This window comes from Drosophila santomea, chromosome 3L (assembly GCF_016746245.2).
Source record: "Drosophila santomea strain STO CAGO 1482 chromosome 3L, Prin_Dsan_1.1, whole genome shotgun sequence".
NCBI classification, from domain to species: Eukaryota; Metazoa; Arthropoda; class Insecta; order Diptera; family Drosophilidae; genus Drosophila; species Drosophila santomea.
In genome coordinates, this window is record NC_053018.2 from 20,369,353 (window position 1) to 20,396,540 (window position 27,188).

At 43.9% G+C, this 27,188-nt stretch overlaps 10 protein-coding genes across 12 annotated transcripts; 5 read left to right on the forward strand and 5 right to left on the reverse strand.

Annotated features, from left to right (window-relative positions):
• Nucleotides 1–845: 845 nt before the first annotated feature.
• LOC120448646 (possible lysine-specific histone demethylase 1) lies at nt 846–4,611 on the reverse strand. Its single transcript, XM_039630773.1, has 4 exons — nt 3,999–4,611; nt 2,367–3,938; nt 1,768–2,306; nt 846–1,673 (listed from the first exon to the last, which is right to left on the reverse strand). The coding sequence occupies exons 2-4, from the start codon at nt 3,893–3,895 to the stop codon at nt 1,072–1,074; spliced, it is 2,670 nt and encodes an 889-aa protein (XP_039486707.1). The 5' UTR covers nt 3,896–3,938; nt 3,999–4,611; the 3' UTR covers nt 846–1,071.
• A 701-nt stretch (nt 4,612–5,312) lies between these two features.
• Nucleotides 5,313–6,755, reverse strand: LOC120448648 (peritrophin-44). The gene is made up of 2 exons (XM_039630776.1): nt 6,734–6,755; nt 5,313–6,337 (listed from the first exon to the last, which is right to left on the reverse strand). The coding sequence occupies exons 1-2, from the start codon at nt 6,738–6,740 to the stop codon at nt 5,334–5,336; spliced, it is 1,011 nt and encodes a 336-aa protein (XP_039486710.1). The 5' UTR covers nt 6,741–6,755; the 3' UTR covers nt 5,313–5,333.
• Nucleotides 6,756–8,029: 1,274 nt separating this feature from the next.
• Nucleotides 8,030–13,436, reverse strand: LOC120448649 (peritrophin-44). 2 transcript variants are annotated; one of them, XM_039630777.1, is made up of 3 exons: nt 13,116–13,436; nt 9,088–9,217; nt 8,030–9,027 (listed from the first exon to the last, which is right to left on the reverse strand). In XM_039630777.1, the coding sequence occupies exons 2-3, from the start codon at nt 9,092–9,094 to the stop codon at nt 8,030–8,032; spliced, it is 1,005 nt and encodes a 334-aa protein (XP_039486711.1). In that variant the 5' UTR covers nt 9,095–9,217; nt 13,116–13,436. The 2 variants fall into 2 exon arrangements, 1 of the variants encoding a protein (XP_039486711.1); XR_005616123.1 differs by lacking the exons at nt 8,030–9,027; nt 9,088–9,217 and adding an exon at nt 12,031–12,168.
• Nucleotides 10,827–12,536, forward strand: LOC120448647 (peritrophin-44). The gene is made up of 2 exons (XM_039630775.1): nt 10,827–10,940; nt 11,473–12,536. The coding sequence occupies exons 1-2, from the start codon at nt 10,934–10,936 to the stop codon at nt 12,516–12,518; spliced, it is 1,053 nt and encodes a 350-aa protein (XP_039486709.1). The 5' UTR covers nt 10,827–10,933; the 3' UTR covers nt 12,519–12,536.
• A 69-nt stretch (nt 13,437–13,505) lies between the features above and the next one.
• Nucleotides 13,506–15,016, forward strand: LOC120449466 (peritrophin-48). The gene is made up of 2 exons (XM_039631937.1): nt 13,506–13,639; nt 13,938–15,016. Exons 1-2 carry the CDS (start codon nt 13,630–13,632, stop codon nt 15,005–15,007), a joined length of 1,080 nt encoding a protein of 359 aa, XP_039487871.1. The 5' UTR covers nt 13,506–13,629; the 3' UTR covers nt 15,008–15,016.
• Nucleotides 15,017–16,551: 1,535 nt separating this feature from the next.
• Nucleotides 16,552–18,280, reverse strand: LOC120448719 (peritrophin-48). Of its 2 annotated transcripts, XM_039630889.2 has the most exons (3): nt 18,271–18,280; nt 18,141–18,185; nt 16,552–17,803 (listed from the first exon to the last, which is right to left on the reverse strand). In XM_039630889.2, the coding sequence occupies exons 2-3, from the start codon at nt 18,142–18,144 to the stop codon at nt 16,731–16,733; spliced, it is 1,077 nt and encodes a 358-aa protein (XP_039486823.1). In that variant the 5' UTR covers nt 18,145–18,185; nt 18,271–18,280; the 3' UTR covers nt 16,552–16,730. The 2 variants fall into 2 exon arrangements, with proteins under 2 accessions (XP_039486823.1, XP_043861960.1); XM_044006025.1 differs by lacking the exons at nt 18,141–18,185; nt 18,271–18,280 and adding an exon at nt 17,881–17,962.
• Nucleotides 18,281–19,353: 1,073 nt separating this feature from the next.
• Nucleotides 19,354–21,015, forward strand: LOC120450086 (peritrophin-48). The gene has a single exon (XM_039632879.2). It carries the CDS (start codon nt 19,635–19,637, stop codon nt 20,979–20,981), a length of 1,347 nt encoding a protein of 448 aa, XP_039488813.1. The 5' UTR covers nt 19,354–19,634; the 3' UTR covers nt 20,982–21,015.
• Nucleotides 21,016–22,392: 1,377 nt separating this feature from the next.
• On the forward strand, nt 22,393–24,098 carry LOC120447802 (peritrophin-48). The gene is made up of 4 exons (XM_039629373.1): nt 22,393–22,400; nt 22,453–22,535; nt 22,619–23,196; nt 23,488–24,098. The coding sequence occupies exons 1-4, from the start codon at nt 22,393–22,395 to the stop codon at nt 23,992–23,994; spliced, it is 1,176 nt and encodes a 391-aa protein (XP_039485307.1). The 3' UTR covers nt 23,995–24,098.
• Nucleotides 24,099–24,417: 319 nt separating this feature from the next.
• Nucleotides 24,418–25,700, forward strand: LOC120448535 (probable chitinase 10). Its single transcript, XM_039630579.2, has 2 exons — nt 24,418–24,631; nt 24,743–25,700. The coding sequence occupies exons 1-2, from the start codon at nt 24,509–24,511 to the stop codon at nt 25,592–25,594; spliced, it is 975 nt and encodes a 324-aa protein (XP_039486513.1). The 5' UTR covers nt 24,418–24,508; the 3' UTR covers nt 25,595–25,700.
• On the reverse strand, nt 25,611–26,006 carry LOC120448536. Its single transcript, XM_039630580.1, has one exon. It carries the CDS (start codon nt 25,974–25,976, stop codon nt 25,713–25,715), a length of 264 nt encoding a protein of 87 aa, XP_039486514.1. The 5' UTR covers nt 25,977–26,006; the 3' UTR covers nt 25,611–25,712.
• Between the last annotated feature and the right edge of the window lie 1,182 nt (nt 26,007–27,188).

The following is a 27,188-nucleotide window of genomic DNA, read 5'->3' on the forward strand; positions in this document are numbered from 1 at the left end:
TTGTACTAGTTAGAAAAGCTTGCGATTGAGGAAGACAAAGTCAACCTTAACTTTTTTGCCGTACCATACCATACTATACCATGCCCACTGCTGAAGCTTTTCGAGTATTACCTGCGAACCTAACATATCGGCCATTGAACTTGACAATCGTGGTACATGCACGCCCCCAAGAAAGCTCGTCCACGGTATAGTACGATCGGATCTAACGCGTTCTAACGACACACTTGTACGTATATGTGTTTATATACTATGTATATTCACCCCCACCGATCGGCTTTAGCCGAGTGCACTTCTGAGCTTTTCTCCCCAGAGACCCTCCAATTTGTGGGTGATTGGAGGCAGAAGCTTTCGACGAGGTTTAGCTTTCGTTTCATTGCCATTGAAAGCGAGCTGCGGAGGAGGTCGTTGAACTGACACAATTTCGAAAGAAGTTGCCCAACTGCCCGAGAGACCCAAAACATCACGGTTTTCACTTTTTGATACCCACTAATTGGGAGGTATAATGAAGTACGAACTTACATTGAAATGCCTTAATTTGGAAACACATATTTCTACTTCATATATATGCTTAATAACAATAAGACATTACAATTTTTCAAGTGTTATCAAGTTAAAAAGTAAAATTAAATACCTTTACTTAAAAATATCAGCGCTAATACATATTTTCCAATTCAAAATAGAAAATAATAATTGAAAACTTATTTAAAAGAAGTATTTGCCTTTTGACGGGCAACATGCTTTCATGAAGATAGGTTCAATAAGTTATGATAGATGATTGCATTCGTTGCTCAATTCTAGACGCCTAAAGGTTTGCTACTTTAAATTGAAGGAAACACTGAAAAGGATTTGCTATGTTCGGTGTTATTGCTTTTTTTTTCTTAATTTATATATTAAATTTAATAAAATAATTGGTTGAATAATAACTAAAGTGGTCCATGCTTAGTGGAATAGTCTTAGGTATTTACATAGGTCTAGCTTTGTTTTAAACAGCGAGCCCCAGTTGTATGATACAAAAACTAAACGCACTAGGAGTAATTGGTGGGGCCCAGGTCCATCAAGCTAAATACATTGTTACTGGAGCTCCGTAGAGTCGGCAGTGTTAGAGTTTGAATTGTCCTCCGACTTCTTTGACGACGGGGAGTCAGATAGATTGGGTGAGAGGTCGCGCAGCTTAACAACATTTCCCACGGACACCAGATTGGCCGCCTCAGCTACCGAATAGCCAATGTCCGGTGGAGTTCCTTCTGGATAGCCGAGATAGTAATCCGCAATTCGTCCCGCCTCACGCAAGCCGCTCAAGTACGCCCCATGCACAGTGGCCGGATAATTCCGTATCGTATGCTCGCCGGCGAAAAACAGGCGTGGCAATCCCTCCCCATCTTTACTGGACGGCGGAATAACCGGCGCCGCCAGCAGATCGTAGTCACTACCCGAAGAACCCACGGATACGTAGCTGTACGACCCACGGGCCCAGGGATCGCTGCGCCAGCGCGTTACCACTGTCTCTTTGGGTTGTGGAACAGAGGTATTTCCGAAAATGTTTTTCAGCACTGACATACAGCGCCCGATTATGATGTCGTCTGTCACGCTCTCCACAAGATTCGCTGCCATTCCGGCGACTAGCGCAAGCAGCACCGGAGATGAACTTATACTCCAGAACAGGAACATTTCTCCTGCAATTGTATATACAATAAAATTAATGATCACATTAAATGAACAATACAATTTCAGATGTTGAAACTCCAAGCTAAAAGACACACCACTTACCTCTGCTGGATGTCGTGCTGCCCACGTGCCCGAAGAGATTCGCGTTGGGATCCCAAAAGATTCGATCGAAGCAGAGAACAACCTTATTGAGATTTCCAAATCCAAGCCTTTTGATGGCCTGCTGTTTCCAGTCCGGTAAAGGCGGGTCAAACTTGACGGTGTTACTCTGCTGCGACTCCTCATGGGCTACAGCCACTTTGAGTACGCCCAGAGTAAGTGTGCAGACGGCCAGGTCAGCTTTGTACGTCATTTGCGAATTGGATGTCTTCATGTTCTCCGCCACCACTTCCACTCCTTTGCTGCCGTACTTAATCTCCTTGACAGCGCTATTGACGCGGATGTCCAGGTTTTCAGTAAGAGCTACTGGCACACATGAATAACCGTTCCGCACAGTTGTGTGGTGGCCAATGAACTCAAAGTCATCGTCCTGATCCCAGTGCTTCAGGGATAGGTTATTCAGTCGGGTGGCGTTAGCGAACTCCAAGTTGGCAAAATGCCAGTCCAAGATTAGGCGGTCGCGGGACGAGAGATACACATCGCTGCAAGATTACAGTTTATTAAGCCTAAAATCAAGCTATTCAAGTTTTCGGGCCTCTTACCTAGGTCGGTTTTGCTCCAGTTCTTGGAGCTTAGCTTCCATCTGTTTTTCAGCGGCATGGGCCTCGTGAAACATTCGGACCGTGTCCTCCATTTTTATCTGGGTGTTCCGTATGTTAAACTCTTGGCGTCCGTAATTTTGATCGTTATCCGCGCCTTTGGGTTTTCGCTGCTTGATCATTGTTAAGTGCTCATTCTTTAGTGTAGCGATGGTTTCTTTAACGGTTTTCAGCTGACGACGATGTTCGATGATCTTCGTTTGGATAGCTATGATCTCCTGCATGTGCTGCGCCCGTTTGTGCATTACTTGCATCTCTTGCATACTAATTATCCACTCCAGAGCATCACCTAGCGAAACTGGGCAATTCCCGGCGTAGTTAAAATCAAGGCGGTGGGATAGGTAGCTGGCTGACTCCAGCAGTCGGTTAAATTCTCTCTCGATCACATCATCCTTTTCCTTGGGCACCGGTTTGCCGTCTGGGCCGTATAGTGGACATGTCTGCTGGATGGGCACTAGGTCCATACCGATCTGCTTGCTTAGGATCGTCATGGGATTGCCATAGACGCCGGTAACAACCATGGCTCCCAGATCGGCAATATAGCTGTTCTTGCGAAACGTGGCTATCCGTCCGCCTACTCGATCTCGCGCTTCCAAGACGATCACATCCATGCCGAACTGCTGCAATTGATGTGCCACTGCTAAGCCAGATATCCCTGCCCCGATCACTATGACTTTGCCCAGCTTTTTGGTGGGTATAGGCTTAAGTCGCTTAAAGATGCCAAAGTTAATGAAGCCATGACGCTCCAGAAACGAGTGCACTCGCCTTACCAAGCTGGGCTCGCTGTCGAATGGCGGCGGCAGGTTTTTCAGAGCGTTCTCAAAGCTCAGCTGGACCTTGGGATTGTCCACCCACATGTGGAGCAGGCTGTTACGAATGTTGAGAAATACCCGATGGCCCAGAATGCCCGAGCGACTGATGTCCGGAAAGCAGGCCTCCTCGTTGGGGGTCATTTTGTTAAAGGGCAGGCGAGATTGAAAGACGGCTCCCTCTTGGCCAGACAAAACTGTGGGCGTGCCGGCATCCCGGTCCTTGGAATCCCCGTTCTGGGACGGTCTCGAATTTCCAGCATTTGGACCGGAAACGGAAGTGGCATTGGCTTCTGACTTGCGGGTTTGGTTTGGGTTTTGGCTGCGACGATCCGCCTGCTGGTTGTTTGTTCCCGTCGATGCAGATCCTGACTTGTCATTGGAAGCGGTTTCTCCACTTCCACTGGGCCGGTTGCTGTAATCCACTTTTGGTCGATTGCGCCTACTTGTGCGTCGTTCATCACTGGTGGCCGGTGCATCGTTGGAGTCTTCATCCGGGTGCTTTTGTTTCTGCCCAGGATTGGGAGCTGACAATGCCGTCGGCGGAGGATTAGCGTTTCTTTTGGGCGAGGGCTCACCATCGGAATCGTCGCTAATCAGCGTCACATACTCAATGGGCTCGGTCATCTTGGAGCTACTGCCTCCGGATTGGGTGGCTTTCATCACAGGATTATGGGACTGCCACCGGGACACAGAAAAGTTGGCCCTACAAAAGTGGAATCCGTTAAAATTATGGTCGAGCTCATTTCGAATACTGCTAGCTTACGTTCGAAAAACACGAATTCTTTAGCGCTCCAAACCGGAATGTTGTCGCATTATTTGTTCTATATTTTTGCGATATTTCAATGATTTTATTATCACACGTTTTGATGATCGGCATGCAAGTATAGTTTTTTTTTTCGTCACAACTCCCTGCTTGTCGGATTTCAATGAAGTTAAGTTGTCTCGGTTTCTGTCTCAGCTGATCCATGCGAGGCTTTTCATTTTACGTTAGTTCATAGATTGATTTTTCGACATTCAAAACTGCAAAATGGAAAAATTGTTTATATGGTTTTGGCGGTGTGGCAGCCGCGCATCGGCGCCAACATACCAGTACCGGTGCTGCTAATCCGCATCTGGTCACTCTGCGTGCGATTTCATTCTATGAGCATTAGAAAACCATTACTAGAAACATAAATTCATATAAGAGTCAAATTATATCATGAAGGTGATTTAATAAGTTGTTAACATAATTCTTTTACTAGAACCACCCGCTAAACGCCGTGCCACGACTGAAACTAGCATCTCGGCGCATTTATCGATAACAGTCGCAGCCGAATCGGTAAAATTTACCTTTCAAATGCAACGGTCGTTGAAGACTTGAAAAACGCAACAACAAATCGGTAATTTTGTTTGGGTAACTATAAACTACATGAGATTTTATTTCGGCCTATTTTATTTTCCGTTGGCCTATACTAAGAGAGTGTTAAGAAAAATGATGGTCGATAAACAATGCAATCTAGTTCATATTATCCATAATAAGAGCAAAAGCTCTCGTCTTAAGGCATATTTATTTAAATACGTCTTCTACATAACCAGAACAGTTAACAAAAGGTTACTATTAACCTTAGGTGGATAAAACTGGCTCGGTATTTCCAAACACACTTCCCCTTGAGGAAGTTGTTCTACATTTTGGTAACTGCTCAGCAGAGAGATAGTAATTAATTGTTTCTAAATTTAGAATCAACTTCATTGTACCGACATCTCTTCGATTGAATTTCACTTCACACCTAGATTAAAAATGTATCGTAACTCTATTTTTAATGTGTACCATATGCGCTAAGTATACTTTATATTTAACACAGCCAATTACTTGAACATTATATGTACAATGTATATGTTTTTGCTATTTTTCAGTTATTCACAAAGTGTTGTCTTTGTTCAGGCTATTCAGTGAAGTTACGTTCAAATAAATTAAAATGCATTGTCCCAAAAATTGAAAATAGCGGAGAATAGTTTGGTCTGACTGTACGCAAAACGGAAAAATATGTATAAGATTTGAAAAAAGAACTACTTCGTATTTGCATTTTTTATTTATAGGTACACCATTGAATTCCTAAATCTAATCCCGGTCATCGCAACACTTATCATAGATGATCTTGGAGGAACAGGCCTCCACTGTCTCGTCGAAGAAGTAGTCCAAGTGGCAGGTTTCCTCCGTCACCTCCTTGTTGTCCACGCATCGGATGTAGTTGTGGCAGTTGTTGCTGCTGCTGGTCACCAGCATCGTGCCGCGTCCCTCGCATCTGTTGTGGGTGCACACCACCGAGGTGGCCGTGCCGCAGACCTGCCGATCCTCGTCGAAGAAGTAGCCCTCGGGGCACTGCGCCCACTGGGGATCCAGGTCAACTACAGGATAGAGAGCCAGGCAGACGAAATAGCCACGGCAGGTGGCATTGTCGGACTTAAGTTGCATCTCTTTGCTGATGGAGCAGACGTTCTCCTTCGAGTGGGCGGCGCACTCCACCTTATTGGCTTCCACGCATTGGCCGCTTTCCACATCGAAGTACTCTGTCTTCTTGCTTGTAATGCAGGTCTTGGTCGCATGCTTCCCGATCTTGTCACACTGGTAGTAGTAGCCGCAGTCCTTCTCGTTCCGGAACTTCGTTTCTGCCGCCACCAGTTCACAAATGTTGTTCACATCCACGCATATGGAGTCCTTGCCGTACAGGCAGGCCTGAGAGCTCTCATCGAAGTGCTGGCCCACGGGACACATACCCTCCAGCGGTACGCCGTTCATGCAGTAAAAGTACTTGTGGCACTCGGTCGGATCGGCCACCCATTCGCCATCCAATCCCTCGCAGCGATTGCCGCAGTACTTGTTGCTATTGTCCATCGTGGCTACGCACGCGCCCTGGCTGGGATTGAAGAACTGGTTGGAGGGGCAGGTCAGGACGGTGCCGTCGCCATCGTAACACTGGATGTACTGGTCGCAGCTGCCGGGCTTACGAACCTTGGTGCCGTTCTTGAACAGCCGACACAGCTCCTCGTAGTCACCAACACTCACCGACAGAGCGGAAGAAGCCACCAGGAGAAGGCATCCGAGGAGCACTCCAAGTTTAAGGTCTATGAGTAATACATGATATATTAGAATGATACACGCAATGAATGAATGAAAACCCGCCTCAAAACGTATCCTACACGTAATAAAAATAAGTCATACCGTGCAGTGATTGAAGAAAGAGAATCAATTTCTAATACTAGCCACAGAACATATTAAAATGCTTACCTAAATTACCCTTCAAAAGAAATACTCATAAAAATGGTCTACCTAGTGAGATTTACGGTGTTATTATTTTACCAAACAATATGTTCATCGAATGCTAGCGAGATATTACATACAAATTAGAGAGTAGAGACTACATTTTAGTTGTCCCTTTATAAAAGCGCGAATGATGTCTCTGTTTGCTAAAAATCAAGGCTGAATCAGTGTGAATATTTATGACGGTTGATAAAACTCACTCAGCATGGCAGATTGCTGGGAAATTTTGGTTTAATTTTGGTTTGCAACCGAACAGATCGAGTGGCTTGATGTGGCCTCGGGAACTAATTACTCCCGACTAAATGGAGTTTCGTGAATGGAAAAAGCTTATATTATCGTAGCCACTGCTTCTGCTGATACCGCCGCTTCAGGTCCCTATTATAGGAAAATCTTATCGATGTTGTGCGAAAGAAACTAAGACGCTTCAAGTAGGTCGTAATTGGTGATTGAAATCGAGACATCTGGCTGCAAGTTCTTTAACGACTCATGTTCGCAGTGAGTTTGGTCGAAAATGAAAGTGCCACTAGTTAATGAGCTATCCACGGTAGTTTCGAGTCTAATTGGGCTTCTTGTTGGCTGTTAACTAATAGAACTATAAATATATTTATCGTTGATACGATTAACCGGTCACAAGTTATTGTGTGGTATTGTATGGCAGCCGTATATATGTCAAAGTAATAAAAAATATACTGCCTTGCCATTTTACTGTCGCTTTCAATTGGTTTTTGTTTGGAAAATCAGAACTTTTGAAAGCACTGATTGTAAACATCGAAAACGACAGTGATTATCATTTATGGTCTCCTTAATAAAGGTGTGCTATTCCATCGATACCACCTGCAAGAAAAGTTTCCATGAAATTGTGACTTCTTGAAATCCTTTTTTAGCGTTAATGTTCTATGAATTTTTCGTATTAATCAAAATGCAGGTGTTCTTCACACTTGGGGTATAATTAGTTCGCATTTTGATGTAGAGACGTTGGAGATTTTTTAAAATGTATGTTTCGGTAACTAATATTGATCACAAAAATTAACCATGAGAAATGAATTATCTTTATCCTTTTCATAATTGATGATTTTGGTGTTCTTCTGGACTCTGAACTTGAGTTTTCAGACCATATTTCGTTAATTCTCAATAAAGACAGGGGTATGCTTGTTTTTATAGGAGGGTGGTCAAAGGATTTGTATGATCCCTACATCCTTATTCAATTCGCTAGTCTGTCCGATTCCTGAGTTCGGATAACCCGTTTGGAGTTCACAATACGGAGTTCAAAAAACCTCTTACTGATTGCTTTACGGCGCCTAAATTGGAATGAGAGCCCAAATTTTGTACCTTCCTTAGGTAACCGTAGAACGATGCTTGGAACAGCCTTTATTTTTTAATCTTAGAAAATGCAGTAATATATAGATGTTGTCTATATCTATGACAATCAAAGTTTCACACTCCCTGAACTCCTTAACCAATTGCATTGAATTTTGAGCTTTATTTTAAGTACTTGTTTACGACTTGCAAGCGGTGTATGTCTGTACACTTGGAGTGCATGCTCCCAGCTCCTCGTTAAAGAAGTAGTTACCGCAGGAGTTCTCGCCCACCGTGACTCCGCCGGAGCAGCTCAGATAGTTGCGGCAGCCCTTTGTGGCACTTTCGACAAAACTAGCAGTTCGACCGTCGCAGCGATCGTACGAGCACTTGACCGAAGTGGGGGCTATGCACATCTGGCTGGTCGCATCGAAGAATTTATTCTGGGGACACTGGTTCCACTGGGGACTCGCGTCCGGGGTGCCATCCTTTTGCTTGGCGCAGTAGAAGTAGCCGCGACAGGTGGCTTCATCTGAGACGAACTTGTTTTCGTAGGGCTTACTGGCCTTGCCGCAGACATCCGTGGGCAGTGGATGGGCATCGCAATCCACCAGAGCCCTGGACACACACTCGCCCGTGCTGGCCTGGTAATAGGTGTTCGAGCATGTCTTGTCCTTCAGGACGCCCTTCTCACAGACGTGATACATGTTGCATCCCTGTAGGTTGTCGAAGTTGACAGAGTTCTTTACAATGTTGCAGTACTCGAAGCTACTGGTGGTGCAATCCGATTCGTATTGACGGGAACAAATCTGGGTGGTGGCATTAAAGTGGGTGTCCTGCGGACAGGTGCCGTACATGGGCGTGTCCTCATCCGCACAGTAATAATAGCCGTAGCAGGACTTGGGATCGGCCAGGAATTGTGTGGTCCGATCTTCGCAGGAAATCGAGCAGCTGGACGTGGATGTGGACAGTGATTTCACGCATTTGCCCGCGTCCTTGTCGAAAAACGGAGTAGATCCCGTACATCTGCTGTAGTGGCTCACGGAATCGATGCACGTGATCGATTGACTGCAGGACTCGGGATCTCGGATCACCGTATTATTGGAGAACAAGCGGCAGATGTCTTCACCCCGGGCAGTTACCAAATCTAGGGTTTGCAGCAGTAGCAGCAGTGCTACGCCCAGGATAGCTCTCGGTGCTAGAATTTCAAAACGAAATAGGGTTAGTTTAAGCCAATGGCAGTTTGAAATCTACTGACTTTCCATCACAGCTCAACTTTAGACGAAGCATAGACTCGTACTGAATCCGAACGACGACCAACGATTACTTATATCAGAGGATCAGCAGCAATCCACAGCATTATTTTTGCTGGCCAGATAAGCGGATTGCTTTTTAAGGGGTACGTAAATGGGTAGAATGGGTTTAATCAAGCGAAATATATGTCAAATTTGCTATTGCTTAATTATAAGTTAGAAAAATACAATAAAATCTTTTGATTTTTTAAAGGTTCTTGAGTGCTTTGTACATTGCTTTGAAGGAAAATATATATCTTTTTTTAAATTTGGCTGGTGAAATTGTATTTGTGATGAGAATAGATAAATATCATTCGCCCTGCCCCAATAATTTTATTTTTCATGTCTTAAGCACTGGGCAGATATCAGTCATTACGACTGATATTTTTTATGAACAATTTGGAGATTGGCAATTGCTCACGGGTAAATCAAATAGGAAGTAGATAAGATATAATTTAGCCAACAAATATAAGTAAAAATAATAGCAAGATCAGCTGGCCTAATTCATAAGATCTAGTGGGTTAATAGAGAACGTTACCCTCTTCAAAATACAAAAATACATATTTCAGCTTTCTACCAACTAAAAATAAAAAATTAGTAAGTATGTAGCTTGAACTATTATTTGAGAATATTGAAGAATTGTTATATTAGTGCAGTTAGATAGATAGGAAAACAAAATATTTTGAAACGGAAAGAGTTGATTGACAAAAAATTTAATAACATACTTATGGGCGAATTTAAAAAGGTCAAAAACTCGCTTTTAGGCGAAACAATAAAATAAGGCGACTTAGATGAACAAATTCAAAATAATTTAACTGAAAATAAAACTGTTAAATACGATAGGTATTTTTAATAAACATAAATTCTTCTTTTTATATCGTTTTCATCTTCTGGACTAGATTTAACTGTGCTACGAATGCATTCCGAAACTCAACATTATAGGTTCCGGAACTAATAAATATGTATAATTAATATAAATACCTAAATATACATAATAATAATTACTAACACATCGAGTAGTTGCACGCACTTTCTGTTCAGTAGATTGAACTTTTTTAGTTAAAGCAGTTTTTATAGACAAGCAATTAATATACATGCACATTTGTAATTCGGTAATTTTTCCTCAGAACCTGATAACTTCCAGAGAAAAGAAAAGGAAAGACAAGTCAAGAGCCGAATTGCGATTCAAATTGAGATATCTGACTAATGTCGTGTTGCTGAAATGACTACCGAGATACCAGGGAAACACCACTGAGTGATCAATAAGAGCCGTGACATTTCCCCGCCTCCTCGAGGTTCTTTGAAATTAAAAAACAATTTAGACAAAGAGGGTTCGCAATCAGCAGCTGATAATCCGAATTCCGCCAGGGCTGTCATGTGAAAAACGTGAAAAAATATAAAATAGACGACATCTAAAGTAATATATACACATACACATAAAAACGGACAGGTCCGCTAACCAAGATCCGATTCGAGCTTATAAGTCAGTCCATTTTGGCCGGGTCCGCTAGTTCCACTTTCGACGTCCAACGCTGTTGAACCGGGAGCTAAGCCAAAAATTTCTGAAGGATGGAAGGTGCGTGGTTTACCCCAGACCTTAGAATCTTATCAAGCTTTAATTTCGATACTAACGCCCTACTGGCAGCGGGCTTATCTGGCTGACAATTTTTTAATTACCCACTCTGTTCTCGCCGCGAATCGCCAACTATAAAAACGCAAAGGCTGCAATTGATTGAGTTAGTAACGAAATCGGAACGTTCGCTTCAGTCGTCGATCAAGCGAATTGGTCCCCAAAAAAATTACCATTCCAAGATGGGAGGTACGTTGGCTCGCAGAACGGATACACTTATCTCTGGTGCAAAGTATCCAACCCGTCTGGCTTCAACTTGAATTTAAAAAGTGGTTTTTAAGGAGTGGAAACAGATTTGAATCCCGCTGAATATGAGTGAAATTTGTATAGATGCACGTTAGCATGTTACCCTACATTCTCCTGTAGAGGTTTAAGTAATTGACACAGCTATTATTCAAATCGAGTTTTCCCTTTTTCCTTACATTTACTTTTATCCAAACAGGATGACAGTAGTAGGTAAAATAGAAAACGGCTTTACCAATGTAAAAGACGCGTACACAACTTTCTGAATTGAAAATATTGCAAAGAAAGTGAGTGCTTGTTTTCATTATTCAACATAGAAAATAGAAAGGAAAAATTACTGGCATGCTGATGAAGAAAAGAATTAACATAGGTGGTACAACAATAATATTATCAGGACTTGAGGAATGCACAGTTTATATTTCAGTTCATATATTTTATCTAATTCCTATTTCACATTGCATCTGCCTTCCCCATTTAGCATTCAATGTTAGGATCTGTGTCTTGGCGGCCTGTCTTTTCCTGGCGTCGCAGTCCACCGGCTACACGATGGACGATCTGTGCAAACAGTGGTCGGGCACTGGCTACATCGGCAATCCGAGCAACTGCCGTGGCTGGGGATACTGCATGAACCAGCAGACTGTGGCATGGGGTACCTGTGAAGAGGGATATGTGTTTAACGTGCAGACCGAATGCTGTGAAAACAAAACTACCACGCCGTGCTCCACCAGTGCCGTGCAAACTTGCTCCGCAATCAAATCTCCCATTTATGTGGCCAATTTGTTGAACTGCACCGAATACGCCCATTGCGATGGCCAGGGCAAAATCGCCTATGGCGATTGCGGCGCTGGAGGCGTCTTTTCGGAGTCCACCACGAGCTGTGAGTGGGGACCCGCCTGCCCGCAAGATAACATCTGTCGGTTCATGCCGTCCAACATCTTTGTTGGCGATCCGAAAAAGTGCGGCAACTACATGAACTGCATCAATGGCTATGGCACTTCGACCGCATGTACCGTTTCCCCATATATATACTACAATGCAGCCACTGGCAAATGCCAGTCGACTAATCCGTGCACCGGCGGCAACACAAACAGTGGAGATTCCGGCCAGTTTACTGTTGGACAAACAAGTGAAGACGTATGTAACGCAGAGGACTTTGATGCTGCAGATACCCTTACTGTAGACGGGAAAGAGGTTGACTATAAGTACTTTAGTGATTCTGAAACCTGCTATGGTTACTACTACTGTGCAAAAGCCGGAGCCATTGGCTATTGGAACCAATGTCCCACCGGTACCCAGTTCAATAGTAAGCTGGGCAAGTGCGTCTCGCCAGCCTCCTTTGTGTGTACCCATAACCGATGTGGAAACGTTAACAGCAAATTCATGGCCGTTGAGGGTTGCCTGAGCTACACGATCTGTTCCAGCGGAGAAACCGCTAATTGTCCCTCCACATCGAAGTACTACGACGAGGTGAACAATATGTGCACCTCCACAATCCCCAAATACGCTATTTGTTCGTCGACGTAGACGTATTGAGCGAGTATATCCTCTAACCAGTCTCCATTGCGAGCTATCCTTTATGAAATGCATACATAAATCCCAATGCTAAAGGCATTCAAAAGATACTAATAAAAATGTTGACTTCGACCAATCGAATTTCGTTTACATAGGGTTAGGCGAATTGTTGCATAATTATTTGCTTATTTCGGTAACAGAAAATGGGTGTATTTAGTTATTTATACGAGTATTAAGTACTGGGCATCGGAATTCAGAATTAGCATGTATCGTATCTACATAGGTAACTTGACCTAATTGACAATGCCATATTCAATGCCCAATATCTACTGTATACATATATGTATCAGATAAAGGTTGAACAGTAAAACCCCATTGCTTTGGAAATTTCTGGAAGGTAAACATGATTGACGTCAACACTTATATATTGTTTTGATTCCAGTACTTTAAAGTATAGTATAGTCTACTGGGCGACTGGAACTATCGATACATACGCGAGTCGCCAACTTATTGGTATTTAATTGTGGGATCAAAAGATGATACATAATATTGAAAAACAGTATAATAAAAGTTAGATCACAGGTTCCGAAAGGCCCTGAATATACATACATGCGTATTGAGATATTCGATGAGTTTGGGCAAACTCGTCTAAACTAATCAGGGAGCTCGGTCCTAGCATGAGTATTCCAGCGATTCTCAGATGTTCGAGAACCGTCAATGCCCCTGACGGAGATCTTGGCGTGACATATGCAATTTCCTTATCAATTCGGGGCCGTTGATCGGTGCGATACCGATGCGATACCACCACCACCAGGAGTCTGTTCTTCTACGAAAGAGGCAATTCCGATGTTATTGCCGTGTAATTTACATGCGGCCCCGCCGTTGTACATCAGAAAATCAAAAATCGAAAAACAAAAAATCAACGCTATCTTCGACCTCTGATTGAGATAGCGTGTGCATTTTGGAAATTGTTTTTCGCCGAACAAAACCGAGCAGAATGGCCTTTGCATATTTAAGAGCTCCAGCCTCCTAACGTGCAGTATCATTTGAGTTGTGAGTGCCGCCAAGATCGCAACGGGACGTTCGAGAAAACAGGATACAAGTTAACCCAAGGATATACAACATGAATAGAGGTATACTTAAGTGGGACTCCAGTTTCGGCAGAAGTCATCAGATCTTTCGAGAACCGTTACAGTTTGTGTAGATGATTAACGAAAGGATGCCTCTTTCAAGATATACCGATTCTTCGAACAATAGGTTTTTTTTAGTTTATAGGGCTTACGTGAACGAGAATAATTTTTAATCCATTGCTCCCAAATTGAAATTTAAAAGTTGCCTTAGAGGCTGTAGGTTACTAATAGTAAACACATTGCATATTTCATCCTGTTCCTGACAAAGATTCCCCCCCACGATTTCCGTTTCTCCTTGTAGCTAGCGGTGTCCTGTCGCTGCTGTTTGTGGCCAGTGCCCTGGGCGGCGTGATCGAGGACTTTGAATACCTATCGGTGGGGGAGATGTGCGATCTGCTGCCGCAGGATACAAGCTTCCTGCGACCGAATACCTGCAACAACTGGGTGCGGTGCGCCACCAACTACAGCGTGCTGGAGCAGGGCGGCTGTGCCGCAGGACTGAACTACAATAAGGAGCTGGGTCGCTGCATCCTGGCATCCTCGAGCGCCTCGGTGTGTCCCTATGCCGACGGTATTGTGGACCAGGCCCAGAACCTGTGCGCCAACGAAACCGAAGGCGCCTTCATCGTGGACCCCAGCAGCAGCGATTGCCGCGGCTACATCTTGTGCAAGTCGCACAATCAGATCAAGGCCAACTGTCCCAACGAGCTGATCTTCCACCCCGCATCGAGGTCCTGCGTGTACGAGAAGCAGTACCATTGTCCCGTCAGCCAGACGAAGAAGACCAGTCCCGCCTGCCGGTCTCTGCCGAACAACACCCGTCTGGCCGATCCCGTCCATTGTGACCAGTACTACGAGTGCGTCAGCGAGGTCTTGCACAGCAGATCCTGCCCACTGGCGAGTGCCTACGACGCGAGCCTCGGCTACTGCGTGGATGTGGCCGAGGTGTCCTGCTACGAGAGCGCCGCCCTACCGGAACCGGAAAACATCTTCTGCCTGGACAATGCCACCGGATCCGCTCGCGTTGGCTACTTTGCCGACGAAGAGTCCTGCTCCCACTACTATATCTGTGGAAACCCCGTCGCCGGCAAGCACGACACGGAGCCCAAGCACCTGAGCTGTCCTTTGGGCCAGTACTTCGACTTCGAGAAGCTCTCCTGCCGCGACAGACTCAACGTGCGCTGCCAGCTGGACAGGTGTGTGGGCACCAACACGACCTACGTAAACATCGCCGGCGATTGCCAGAGCTATGGACGTTGCTCCGGCGGAAGGACCGTTAGCGTGGGCCAGTGCCCAACTGGTTACTACTTCGACGAGCGCAACCAGGGCTGCACCCAGACCAACTACCACTACATCGCCTGCTCCGTGTAGGCTGCTCCATGTTCCATGCCTTAACCAATCGCATCCAATTTAAGTCCCTAATAAATCGATCCAATTCTTGGTGGAGGTCAAATGCATTGCATGAGCGGAATTAATGTACTTCATGGTGGGAAGTGTAAAATGATATGACTTTTATCCATTTACCTGTTACTACATTGAAACCTGAAACGTATGATTTTTATCCAAATACCAACAGTTATTTGTGGTTTTATTGATCTGATACATACCTTTTCCATTCTAATCCTAAACCGTCTGTTTAAAACTGTACAAGCGTGAGACCATTTAAAAATGTTGTTCCCGAAAGACTAGAATAGAAAATGTTTCTTTAACTTTTAAAGAAAATATATGAGTTTATGAACCAGAGGATACTGTGCTTTTTTTGGATTGATGAAACTTCGAGTTTGAAAATGTCCATTAGCGAAACGAAGACGGCGTGTTAAAATTCTTCTGGCAACGCTTTTGCTATCAAAACTGCGCCACACAACGATTCATATTTGGCAATCTGTTTTCGTGATACTTCCAGTGCCCAAAAAATTATCAGTTTTTAATTAAAATTGTACCTCAGTAGAGGGTTCGGAGAATTTCAACCCGTTTCCTGATAGTCCGATAATGAATTCGCCACCCGGCGCTGCCACGATCGGTTATTTCCGCGTTGGCCATGAGGCGAGCAAGATGTGTCCAACGCCCAAGGCTCGTTTTCTGTCCTACACGGACTTCTATCACTAATTTAATTCAACTATAAAGTTTGGTGGTTAAAGTAAGACCACGAATAGCGGATGAGTGTTCAAATGAATTATGGACTAACGAATTCATAAACACCAAATATGTTTATTTTAATACGGCAGTCATTTAATAGTACCAGTCCACAGGGCGGATGATTTATTTGTTTGTGGTGCAGGTCCAGTATTCAGATGTTGTATAAAATGTTATACGCTTTGGCAACTTTTAAGCCTCGCTGAACTGTATTTAAACGGACTTGATTACCATTGCATAACGAACAAATATGATAACATCCTAAAAACTCAATAACTTAAGTTATCTTGTTATATTACCTCATATACATACATATATGACGCCTATTGAAGAAAGTGCTTAGAATACTCAACCGTGTAGTATGTTAGTTTCGTACTTTTCCATTTAACTCTCCTATTGCTGTTCAGTTGTTCACCGTGGTATTCGCTGATATCACTTATGAGCCATGAATGGGTTCCAATGTCTACCTGCCTGGTACTTTCCCACCGCCAATTTACCAAGTGGTGTTCTTGGGTATGACATTACGGTTTTATGTCACCGAAAGTGTTGCTCGGAAATCGATTCAAGGAAATCTTAGCCTAGGAATGATCTGGTAACCTAATCGTTATTGCGGCTGATTACACCACTTATATTTATTGTATCGGCGTCGAAAAACAAACTGTCTAATTAAAACTGATTGCGTACGTCGCTCACGAGACCAGAATGTTGCTGATAGTGCCATTCATAAGCCGACGCTTTCTGGCAGGCGGGATAAGATACAGCTCGGATGGTTCACGAATGAGTCAGTTTATAAACGATTTCATTAGTTTAAGTGTATAACTAAGCTTTTCGAAATAATCACTTCATACTTAAGAAAATTGCAATTTGGTTGAGCTATTATAGGAGTAGTCCAATCAATTCGACGAAATCTAAACAAAGAGTTGATCTACGCCTGATAACTGGCGTACCTTTACCTAGCTGCTCACGACTCCGGAATGGAGGTGGTGCCATCATTCACGGCCGTCAGCTGCTCGACTTGGAACCGGGTGGTTTCCTCCGCTATCTGGCAGGCGGTATATGATATGACCTGGGTGGTGCACCGCTGGGTAATTTCGTCGAAGTACTCGTCCTGCGGACAGGTTCCCTGGCCAATGACTATGCCATCCTGGCAGATCGAGTAACCCCTGCAACCATCATCCGACTCGTTGGCCAGCTGTATGGTGGAATTGCCCAATCCCACGCAGCGATCGTAGCCGCACTTCACTTTGGACCGCGGGACACAGGCACCGCCATCGGTGGCCAGGAAAAATCTTCCGTCGGAGCAGGTGCCATGCTCCAGCGAGAACTCTCCATCGCCCAAGTCCTTGCAGTAGTAGTAGCCGTTGCAGGTCTTGTTATCGGATATGAATCCACCCGTATCTGGACATACACCCTTCTCGCTGATATCTGGCACTGGCACAAAGTCACACTCCACATCCTGCGGATAATCGCACTGCGCCGAGGAGGCCTTGAAGTAGAAGGTGCCCGGACAGGTTCCATTGATCACCTGGCCACCCCAGCACATCTGATAGCCATTGCAGTTGTCCGTGTCCTTGACAAAGACTCCATCCGGCAGGATATTGCAGTAGCTATCCGGGTCCATCTTATTCGAGCACGGAAAATCCCGGATGCAGTCTTGCGTGCCCGGATTGAAGTTCATTCCAGTGTTGCACACTCCGTGCGTCCCCTTGCCATCCTTGCAGTAGTAGTAGCCGTTGCAGGAGTACGGATCAGCCGCAAATCCGGTGGGCAGAGCAGCGCACGGATCACTGGACAGACACTTGACGCTACTGGAACTCAGGCACTTCTGGCTCTCCCTGTCGTAGAAGAGTCCAGTGTCACAGCTTCCACTCACTGCGCTCCCATCGATGCACTGAATCCACGAGTTGCACGCCCGAGGATCGTTCATCTTGGTGCCGTTGACCACCAGGCTGCATATAAGCGTTGCATTAAAGGTCAGGGCCCCAGATATCATGGGGATCATGATGAGTCCGATAATAAAGATGAACGTTGTGTCTGTTTGGAATAAAAGGCTTTTAGTACGATATTCAATATATATAAAAATAATTTATATTTTTTTATTTAATATATAAGTCAGATTTTATTGTTGGCTATGTGTGTAAAATTGCACGGGAAGTATGCTATGGTTTGATGTATGTACATCCTTGATTTTGTTTGTTACAAACTTGATTATGAATGGAAATTTATTTTTATGACTTATAAATGTTAAACAATGTTAAATGTTAATGTTAAAATGTAATAAACAAAAAAATACGAAATGGTAATTCCTCATTAATAAAGCAATGTAATGATGTGATCAGAAATGTGCCAGTGCACTGCAGTAGATACTCACCCATCTCGAGTTTAGAAAACTTTTGGTATTCCAAGAAGCGGGTAGCTTTTAACGGCGAAAGAGGAAAAGAACGTCTAACTGGATGCCTTCCAAGTTTGCCAATAAATACATTGCAAAAGACAACGCTTACCTTCCCTTTTTTTTCGTTTTCCGAAAGGTCTATAAAGTTTGGTTGCTCTAACTTAGTCTAGAACTGTCGTCAGTGGCTAAAATGGACACATGGCGTATTCATATTTCAGTTTTATCAGATTCGGTTAATTCCAAATTTGACAAGTGATACATTTTGCCAATGCCGCCGCGCATTTTTATTATTTTTGTCACCATTAGTTTTTGTAGTATTCGTAACCGTATTCCTTTGTCTATAATTATTATCTTTCGGTCTACTAGATTGGGTCTTATTTAATTTATTACATACATATATGTACAGTAATGGACTTTATATTAAAATCAAAGGTGATGAATCAGGTGCACACGAAATTATGTTATTAATAGTCCACGACGACCAACTCTTGTTGGCATATGTATGTACATATGAACGACATCGGTAGTGTCAATAGGCCAAGATAACTATTTAAAATATAAACAAATATTTTTCGTGGAATTCTTTTTGATTTAACTAAATGTATGGTATAACCTGGCAAATTTTGTTTTAATTATGAACTAGAGACACCAACAAGTTCGCTTAAGATTTCATTTGATTACTTGCCTTTTATAAGAATGCTAAACATTTTTACTGCGTCAAATCCCATTGTCCTTGGACTCCCTATATGTGAATAACGAGTATCTAATAGTTGAGGAACTCCGCTAAAGCGTTCTCTATTTTTTAATAGTTAACCCATACGACCAACATTAATGTTCCGATAATAACAAATAATGGTAGGAATCGCCAGGGTTAGTCATTATTCTTAAATACAAACTGTGCGGGCTAGTACCATATAAAAGGAAGGCAATTTGAAGCTAATTTAGATTACTCTAATCTCATTTCGCTTAATTGATTTGTGCGAAAACAAACAAAAACACTTCGAACACTTCAAAATTAATATGTTTGGGGATCCTGTGGATAACTTCTTAATTGAATAATAACAATGCAAATTTTACCGCATTGCTATTCATATGTATTTTTGAAACGCAATACAAAACATATATTTAAATAAAATTAATTGAAGTAGCTACATTTCTTTCAGTTCGAGTTCCGTGGAATTCTTATCCACACAAAACTTTGTTGATTTGTCAAAAAGGCCATCGATCATGCAAAAAAGTTCGTTGGCTTCACTTGCGATGCATCACAAAGTGGATTCCCTGAGTTGAAGGGTCGTCGATCAACTTGGACAGTCCAGCGGATCGAAGATAACTTCTGGCTTGGCTGCAAATAAAAGCCAAGGAAGTCCATCAACCATAAACAGTATTCAACTAGGAGCCACCAAAAGAAGAAGCAAAACAATGGGTAATTTAGGAATTAAGCAAGAAACCTAAGAATAAAAATGAATATGTTCCATGTTTCCAGGTGGACAAAAAGAAACTATCCTCGCTGCCGTGGCGCTAGTGATCGCCTGTGCCGCTCCAGCAACAGCCGATGTGAACGTCACCGCCTTGTGCCTGCTGGTCAGAAATGGTAACTACGTGGCCAGCCAGTTGGACTGCTCGACCTACTACCAGTGCCAGGGATCCTCGTTCACGGCCATGTCCTGTCCCCAGGGCTACTATTTCGACAAGAATGCCCAGCAGTGCACGGGCTCTGTGCCGAGCACCTGCACCAGCAACACCGATCCCTGTCAGGGCAAGGCGGTGGGATCCTTCGCGGCATCCAGTACGTCCTGCGGGGGCTACTACTACTGCGGAGCCTCCGGCGCTGTGAGGGGCAGTTGTCCTGCTGGCGAGAACTTCAATCCCACCACAATGGCTTGTGTGTACCGGAACAATTACCCATGCACCGAGTCCTCCGACAGTAGCTCTACTGTGTCGGTCGCCCTCAAACTGTGCAATCTCGTCGAGAATGGCGTCTACTTCGGCAGCCCTTCCGACTGCAGTGGCTGGAACTTCTGCAAGGACAACGTGCTGCACTCGGGATCTTGCGAAACTGGTCTAGTGTTCAATGTGCAGGCCAGCAACTGCGGCTACAAGACGGCCTCCTCCTGCGCCCAGGTCACCAATGATCAATCCCTGACCGGAGTGTCAGCTCCAACCACTTGCTCCTCGGACGGATCGATGATCGCAGCCACCGCATGCAACCAGTACTACATGTGCTCCGCCGGCAACTATCAGCTGATGACCTGCCCCTCGGGTTACTACTATGATACCATCTCGAAGGCGTGTGTGACCAGGATGCAAGCGAGGAACAACTGCGACAGATGTGTTGGCACCACTGCGACCTTCGTGAACGCCTACTCGACAACCAACTGCTCTGATTACCTGTACTGCGTGAACGGTGTCCAGAAGGCCGTGGAGAGCTGCCCCGCAAACTACTACTTTAATGAGAACTTCGTAGCCTGCGTAAGCGGTGTGGAGCCCACGTTCCTCTGCTGCAATCCCACGAAGAGCGATGGAAATTCGACGACGTCCACTGATACGTCCACTGGATCAACTTCCACTGGATCGACTTCCACTGGATCTACTTCCACTGGATCTACTTCCACTGGCTCGACTTCCACTGGATCGACTTCCACCGGCTCGACTTCCACTGGATCGACTTCCACTGGCTCGACTTCCACTGGATCGTCTTCCACTGGATCTACTTCCACTGGATCTACTTCCACTGGCTCGACTTCCACTGGATCGACTTCCACTGGATCTACTTCCACTGGATCGACTTCAACTGACTCGAAATCCTCAACCACAAAATAATTTAAATAGCATTTCTGCCAAAAATAAAATGCTTTATATAATTTTGCAACAAAAAAAATTTCAATGTATATTGACGTAAGTATTAATATGATGTGATAAGTAGCATTCAAGGTAGGCAACTTAATTAAACGCATCCCTTTAAAAGTACAGCATTTAAAGTAAGTAAAGTGTGGACGAGTATAAGAATACTCCTTTATAGGATATATTTTCTTTATTAGGATTTAAAGTTGCCATTAGGAACTCGGAAAATATCAGGCATTAATACGCTAGTGACGTCTAATTTGAGCAATTCGCCTTCGAACCACTTAAAATTGTCACCAAACCCGGAAAGAATAAAGGGAAATTTCCATCGAACGAAGATCCCAAAAACATACCATCAACACTTTATAAACGCCATTTGGCATGGTAATAAAGACGAAAGTAAAGATTACCTGAGCGAAAAGTTTTTCATAGCCAACCACGTTCACTGGCTACAGAGTCCATTCTTTCAAAGTTAAGCAATATAAAAAACTATAAAAAAAAAAACAAGAGAGAACGCTATAGTCGAGTTCCCCGACTATCTGATACCCGTTACTCAGCTAGTGGAAGAGAGAAGGAGAGTCTTAAACGCAGTTTTTGGCGGTTTGTAGGCGTTATAGTGGGCGTGGCAGAAAGTTTTTTGGTGAATCGACAAACTTGCGCTGCTTCTATGTCCCTGGAGTCTGTATGCTTAATCTCAACTTTCTAGCTTTTGTAGTTCCTGAGATCTCGACGTTCATACGGACGGACAGACGGACGGACAGACGGACAGACGGACGGACAGACGGACATGGCCAGATCGACTCGGCTATTGATCCTCATCAAGAATATATATACTTTATATGGTCGGAAACGCTTCCTTCTGCCTGTTACATACTTTTCAACGAATCTAGTATACCCTTTTACTCCACGAGTAACGGGTATAATTAAGCCATTCGTTAGAAGACTATGTTAGAAAAAACTATTCTTTGTACAATTCTTTCATTTAAGTGAGTAGCATGAATTAAGGCAAAATGGTGTATTACAATTTAACTAGGATCGTTCTAAATTACATTATATTATCCCGAATGCAACACCTACTTTTGAGAAATATTACAACCCTAGGTTCAACTACACGATGTCTTACTTTCCAAGGTAGAATTACATCATTGATAAAGAGGTAGCTGCGTCCATTGTTTTTTTTAATTATTAAGTTGCGGAACAGATAGAAATAAAGAACGATAAAAACCTTCTAGCGCTTAATACAACTATACTTTAATTAAAATTGGTTTAATAACAACCCGAAAAGATGTTCAGCGTCTATCTGGCGGAATAAATAAAAAATTGGACAATGTTTTACTGTCTATAATTCCGGTGAATAGCTGGGCTTATCTACATTTAATTTACGATCGTGATGGCCAAGTTCGAAGCGTAGACCTATAAAAACCAGGCGATGGGAAAACTCCACCATCAGTCTTCGACAACCTTTCATTGGCCGATACAAGTGGTATTCGATCCCCAACAGCCGCAAAAAGTATTACCAATTAACAATGAAAGGTAAGTGTTTTACATGGGATATTACGCCGAAGGATAATCCCAAGGATTTTCGTTAATTGACTTGAGTGATTTTCGGCTTGCAGGCAAACTTCTTCTGGCCACGATCTTGTGCCTGATGGGCGTCCAAGCCTTGGGCGAGGACATTCTGGAAGGAAACTACAACGTTACGGCCGTCTGCACGGCGGTGAAAGTCGGAACCCAGCTGGGCAGCATAGAGTCCTGCCAGACTTACTACGTCTGCAAGTCCACCGGACCCGAGAAGGCCTCGTGCCAAACAGGCTACTCGTACGATTACAAGAGAAGCTCCTGCTATCCAAGCAGCGAGGTATCATGCTACTGGGGCGTTGAGAATCCCTGTGGTGGCAAGAATGCCACCTGGGTGCCAAACACTGCCGTTTGCGGTGGATGGTTCTACTGCCTCGAAGGCCAGTCGACGGGCTCCGGAAAATGCCCATCCAACCAGAAATTCGATGCAAGCTCAGCGTGTTGCACTTATGGATCCTGCGCCACCACCGACTCTACTGATGGAGTCGTTCTCGACAACCTCTGCGATGTCGTGCCACCTTCCATATATTTCGGCGACACTTCGGACTGCACCACCTGGCACTACTGCGAGTCCACCTCCACTGGAATCGTTTTGCGTACGGGTAAATGCGATAATGTGAGTTACCAATTCCAAACGTTCAGAATTTAATACGGCTACAGTTCCGTTCCTAGTTCCTTGCAGTTTAAGATATGTCCTTGATAGATCCAAAGTTGATGTTTTATAGATAAACTGGCAGCCTGAAAATTAGCCATAGTTGTGAGGGAATTTTGAATTAATTGCTACAAATTATTCGTAGTTTCTACATGCCAAGTGAGCTTACTTCTAGATACTTCCTTTCACAGACGCATCGATCATAATGCATATCCTTTGTATCCTTTAGTGTATGTGACTCACTCTCTTCCGCAGATATACAACGCGCTCACCGGTCAATGTGCCTACTCAAGTACCGGCGCCTGCAGCCGTGTGACCGGAATTCCGCTGAGCGATGGCGCCACAGTTTCCTGCACCACGAACGGTGCTAAGACACCCGATGCGACCGAGTGTGGAAAGTACTATGTGTGCACGAACAAGGTAAATGTGGCCACATACTGCGAGACTGGCTACTACTTCGACGTGAAGACATTGACCTGTCGGACCCGCCAGCTTGCCGTTCCGGTGGAGGGATGCAATCGATGCCAGTATGCTAAGACGATGTTTGTAAACGCCGTCAATTCGGATAACTGCTCCACCTACTACTACTGCAACAAGGAGGGCCAGGCCACTTTGAACACCTGCCCTGAGGAGACGTTCTTCAACGAGTCATCCCAGGGATGCGCGCCCGACGAAAACCTAGAGACGTATGTGGAAAATAACGGAGCCTGCTATGGAGCCACCGCCAGCGATTCGGAGTCAACCACGCCCAGCACCGAATAAGCCCAGTCATCATGCCGGGATTTTAGAAGGGAACTCAACGGCACACGACTAACTGAAAACACGATCCTATTTACCACTTAGTATTCAGTATCTTATGAAAGGCAATAAAGCTATGTTCGCAAGCAATTTGTTGTAATTCTCTTATTCCCAAAAATAAGCCATAAAATAAAATAAAGATATCAAGAATAATTGTAGTACTACGAATATTCCGCACGCAGTCTGTTTGGCCTTTCGCCACTAAGGATATATTTTGATGACTTAGGACCGTATGGTATTTTTAGAAGTGAGCATATCACGCATTTCTTTATTGAATGCTAACTAAAAACTCGAACATTTCGATCACGCAGACCGCTGCGTAGATTGCAAACACAAGTTTTCGATTAGCTCTTACAAAGGTCACACCCATTTCATCGACCTTATAAAAGGGTCGGTCATGAGACGGCCGAACCATTAACATAGGTAACTTGGAGTCGCAAAGAACCATTATCAGAAGTAAAGGGCACTATTAACTACAATGCAATGCTCCTGGGCATTTGTCCTGGCATGGAGCATCTTTTTCCAGTTGGGAGCAGGTCACGTTGTGGATCGAAGTTGGGAACTACCCAAAGTTCGAAATACAGTGGGTGACCTCAGCCATGTGAGTATTATAATATAAATTTAATCATTGTTTATTGTTCAAAGAACAAGAACGAAATGCATACGTTTCCATTCCCCGTAGAAAGCTCTTAGGCAAAACTCCTATTTTCAGATCTGCTTGGGACGCCAAGAGGGCGAATTGGTGCCACATCCACTGGATTGCAATGGATATTTCTCCTGCTCGCGAGTTCCAACTCTCCTCTACTGCGATCAGGGCCTCCAGTTCGACGAGAACCGTGCGGTCTGCGATCTGCCGGAGAATACCAACTGTCGCCCCGTACCCTCTGTGGAATCCGCAAGTAGCCTGGCGGATAACTCCGAACTTAAATGGTGGCCCCACAAACCGAAGCCCGTCTTTGTGGCCGTCGATGTGACCAGTGGTCAGCCGGTTAATCCCATGGAGAAGTACGATCCAGAGCACATCGAGTGCCGTCATTATGGAGCCTACTTCCTTCCGCACCCCAGAAATTGTGGACTGTACTTCATCTGCGCCTACGGCCATCTCCATCGTCATCAGTGTGGCCGTGGCACAGCGTGGAACTTCGAGATGTCTGAGTGCCAGTTGAGTGATCAGGCCGTTTGCTATGGGGAGTCCCGGGTCTCGGAATCGCATACGGATGTAAAAACCACTGTGAAAGTCCCCACATTCAGCAGCGAAGGTCCGGTAACCGTTTGCTATATCGTGGGATCGAGTGAGTACAGCACCCTGCAGCAATTCCCTACGGATCCAGAGATTACCGAGTTGTCCCCTGTGACACCACCATCTCCACCTCGAGCTGAAGTCAACGCCTTGAGTTGTCCGTCCGCCAAGCAGAGCTATATGTCCCATCCGGAGGATTGCAGCAAGTACTATATCTGCATCGGAGGAATGCCAGTGCTCACATCCTGCCCCAAAGGACTCTTCTGGGACCAGAAGTCCGGATTTTGCGACATGGAATGGAATGTTAAATGTTTCCAAAACTGATTAATAAACAAGGGGCTGATCGCTCGATGCTATTTTATTTTGCAGCACAGCACAACGAATTGTATATCTATTTATTTATTTATTTCCAATATTTTTAATCTGGCAATACTTTTGTTTGTTAAAGAACTGTGGCCATCGTAAGTCTTTGCCATAGAACTGATCTCCTTTTAGCAGTTTCTGCGCTCTCCTTCTCAATTACATTCGTTTTCCAGGGATAGTTTTTAACCCCGCTTAAAATTCGATCCCAAATTGTGGGCACATCTGGTTCTATCGTTCTCACATCTTCCGGGCTTACATCACCTAAGATTCTTTCCAAATTGCAGATTAGCAGCAATAAAAATATCGAATAAAGTAAATATCTATCTCCGCTGGATGCTCGCATTTTGATACAGGAATGATCTCTAACTGATCTTCATTGACGTTATCTGCTACTCGTAGTCGCATGTCGAAACTCCTAATCTTATCAATAGAAATGTTTAAAGACTTTTGAAAATGACTTTACAGCAGATACATAGGACGGTGGATAAGATAGCAAGCGGCAATAGTCGCAAAATTTGCTTTTTTCCCTAAAAGTAGGCTACATATTTAGCAGGATCGGAAGATCGATTCGTGTAACTTAACAGTAGAGAAATATATCCTAAGCCTTTTTCGACTTGAATCGTAATCAGCCTTAAACTGTATTTATAAGATACAAAATTGTAATATGTAATAATTTGCATAGTTTTGTTTAGTATTGCTAAACAATAGTGGTTCGACTTGCGGACAGATTAGTTAGTTGTTGATCTGATAAACTAATGTTTACAAATTACAATTCAACTTTCCAACCTTTTTGAAATGATATCATATAACAAAGATTAATTTTTAAAAACAGGCAGTGCTTGTAAAATGTAGGATAAGGTAGGTCACGGCAAGAGATTGCTCTATCGCTTCTCGAGCTGAACATTTTTTAAAAACTCATAAATGATGTCATCCAATCGGCAAACAAACTTTGAAAGATTGTCCCTGATCTCGTCGCCCGTTGATCCGATCGTTTATTCATAACTTATCCAAAAACGATGTTGGTCTGGTTGATTATGTTGCGAATACACATGTGTTCGGCCCTCAAAGGCGATGGTGTCTAATTGTGGTTTGTCTAATTTAAATTTAACTTCTAAGGCGCACGGGCTCAATCTCAATTAGGGCTGTTTTTTTTGGCTCACAACTAATCGACGTGCCGTCCAGTAATTAATTCCGCCGTCTCCGTGGCTCAAACTTGTTGGTCAGCGGAGTGGCAGTGGAGTCGCGTGACTCATTATAAATCGCAAAATGGCAAACTTGAAAGATCTTTATGCGGCTGTCGGCAAAGTGAATACAGGAAAGTTTTGTACCGAGCAAAGCAGGAATATGCATATGTGCGTGTGCTTGGTTAAACATTTAAAAAACAAACAAACTGCGCTAATCAGCCCAATCAATGAGATCGATGCCCTTGTTGATGAAGAAATTAATATTTGTGGAAATTATTAATAAATAGCATAAATGTCAAATAGTTTCAACGCCTCAGCTTGCCTGTTCATAGCCTTGAACTGTGCAAATAATTAAAGATACATATGTACAT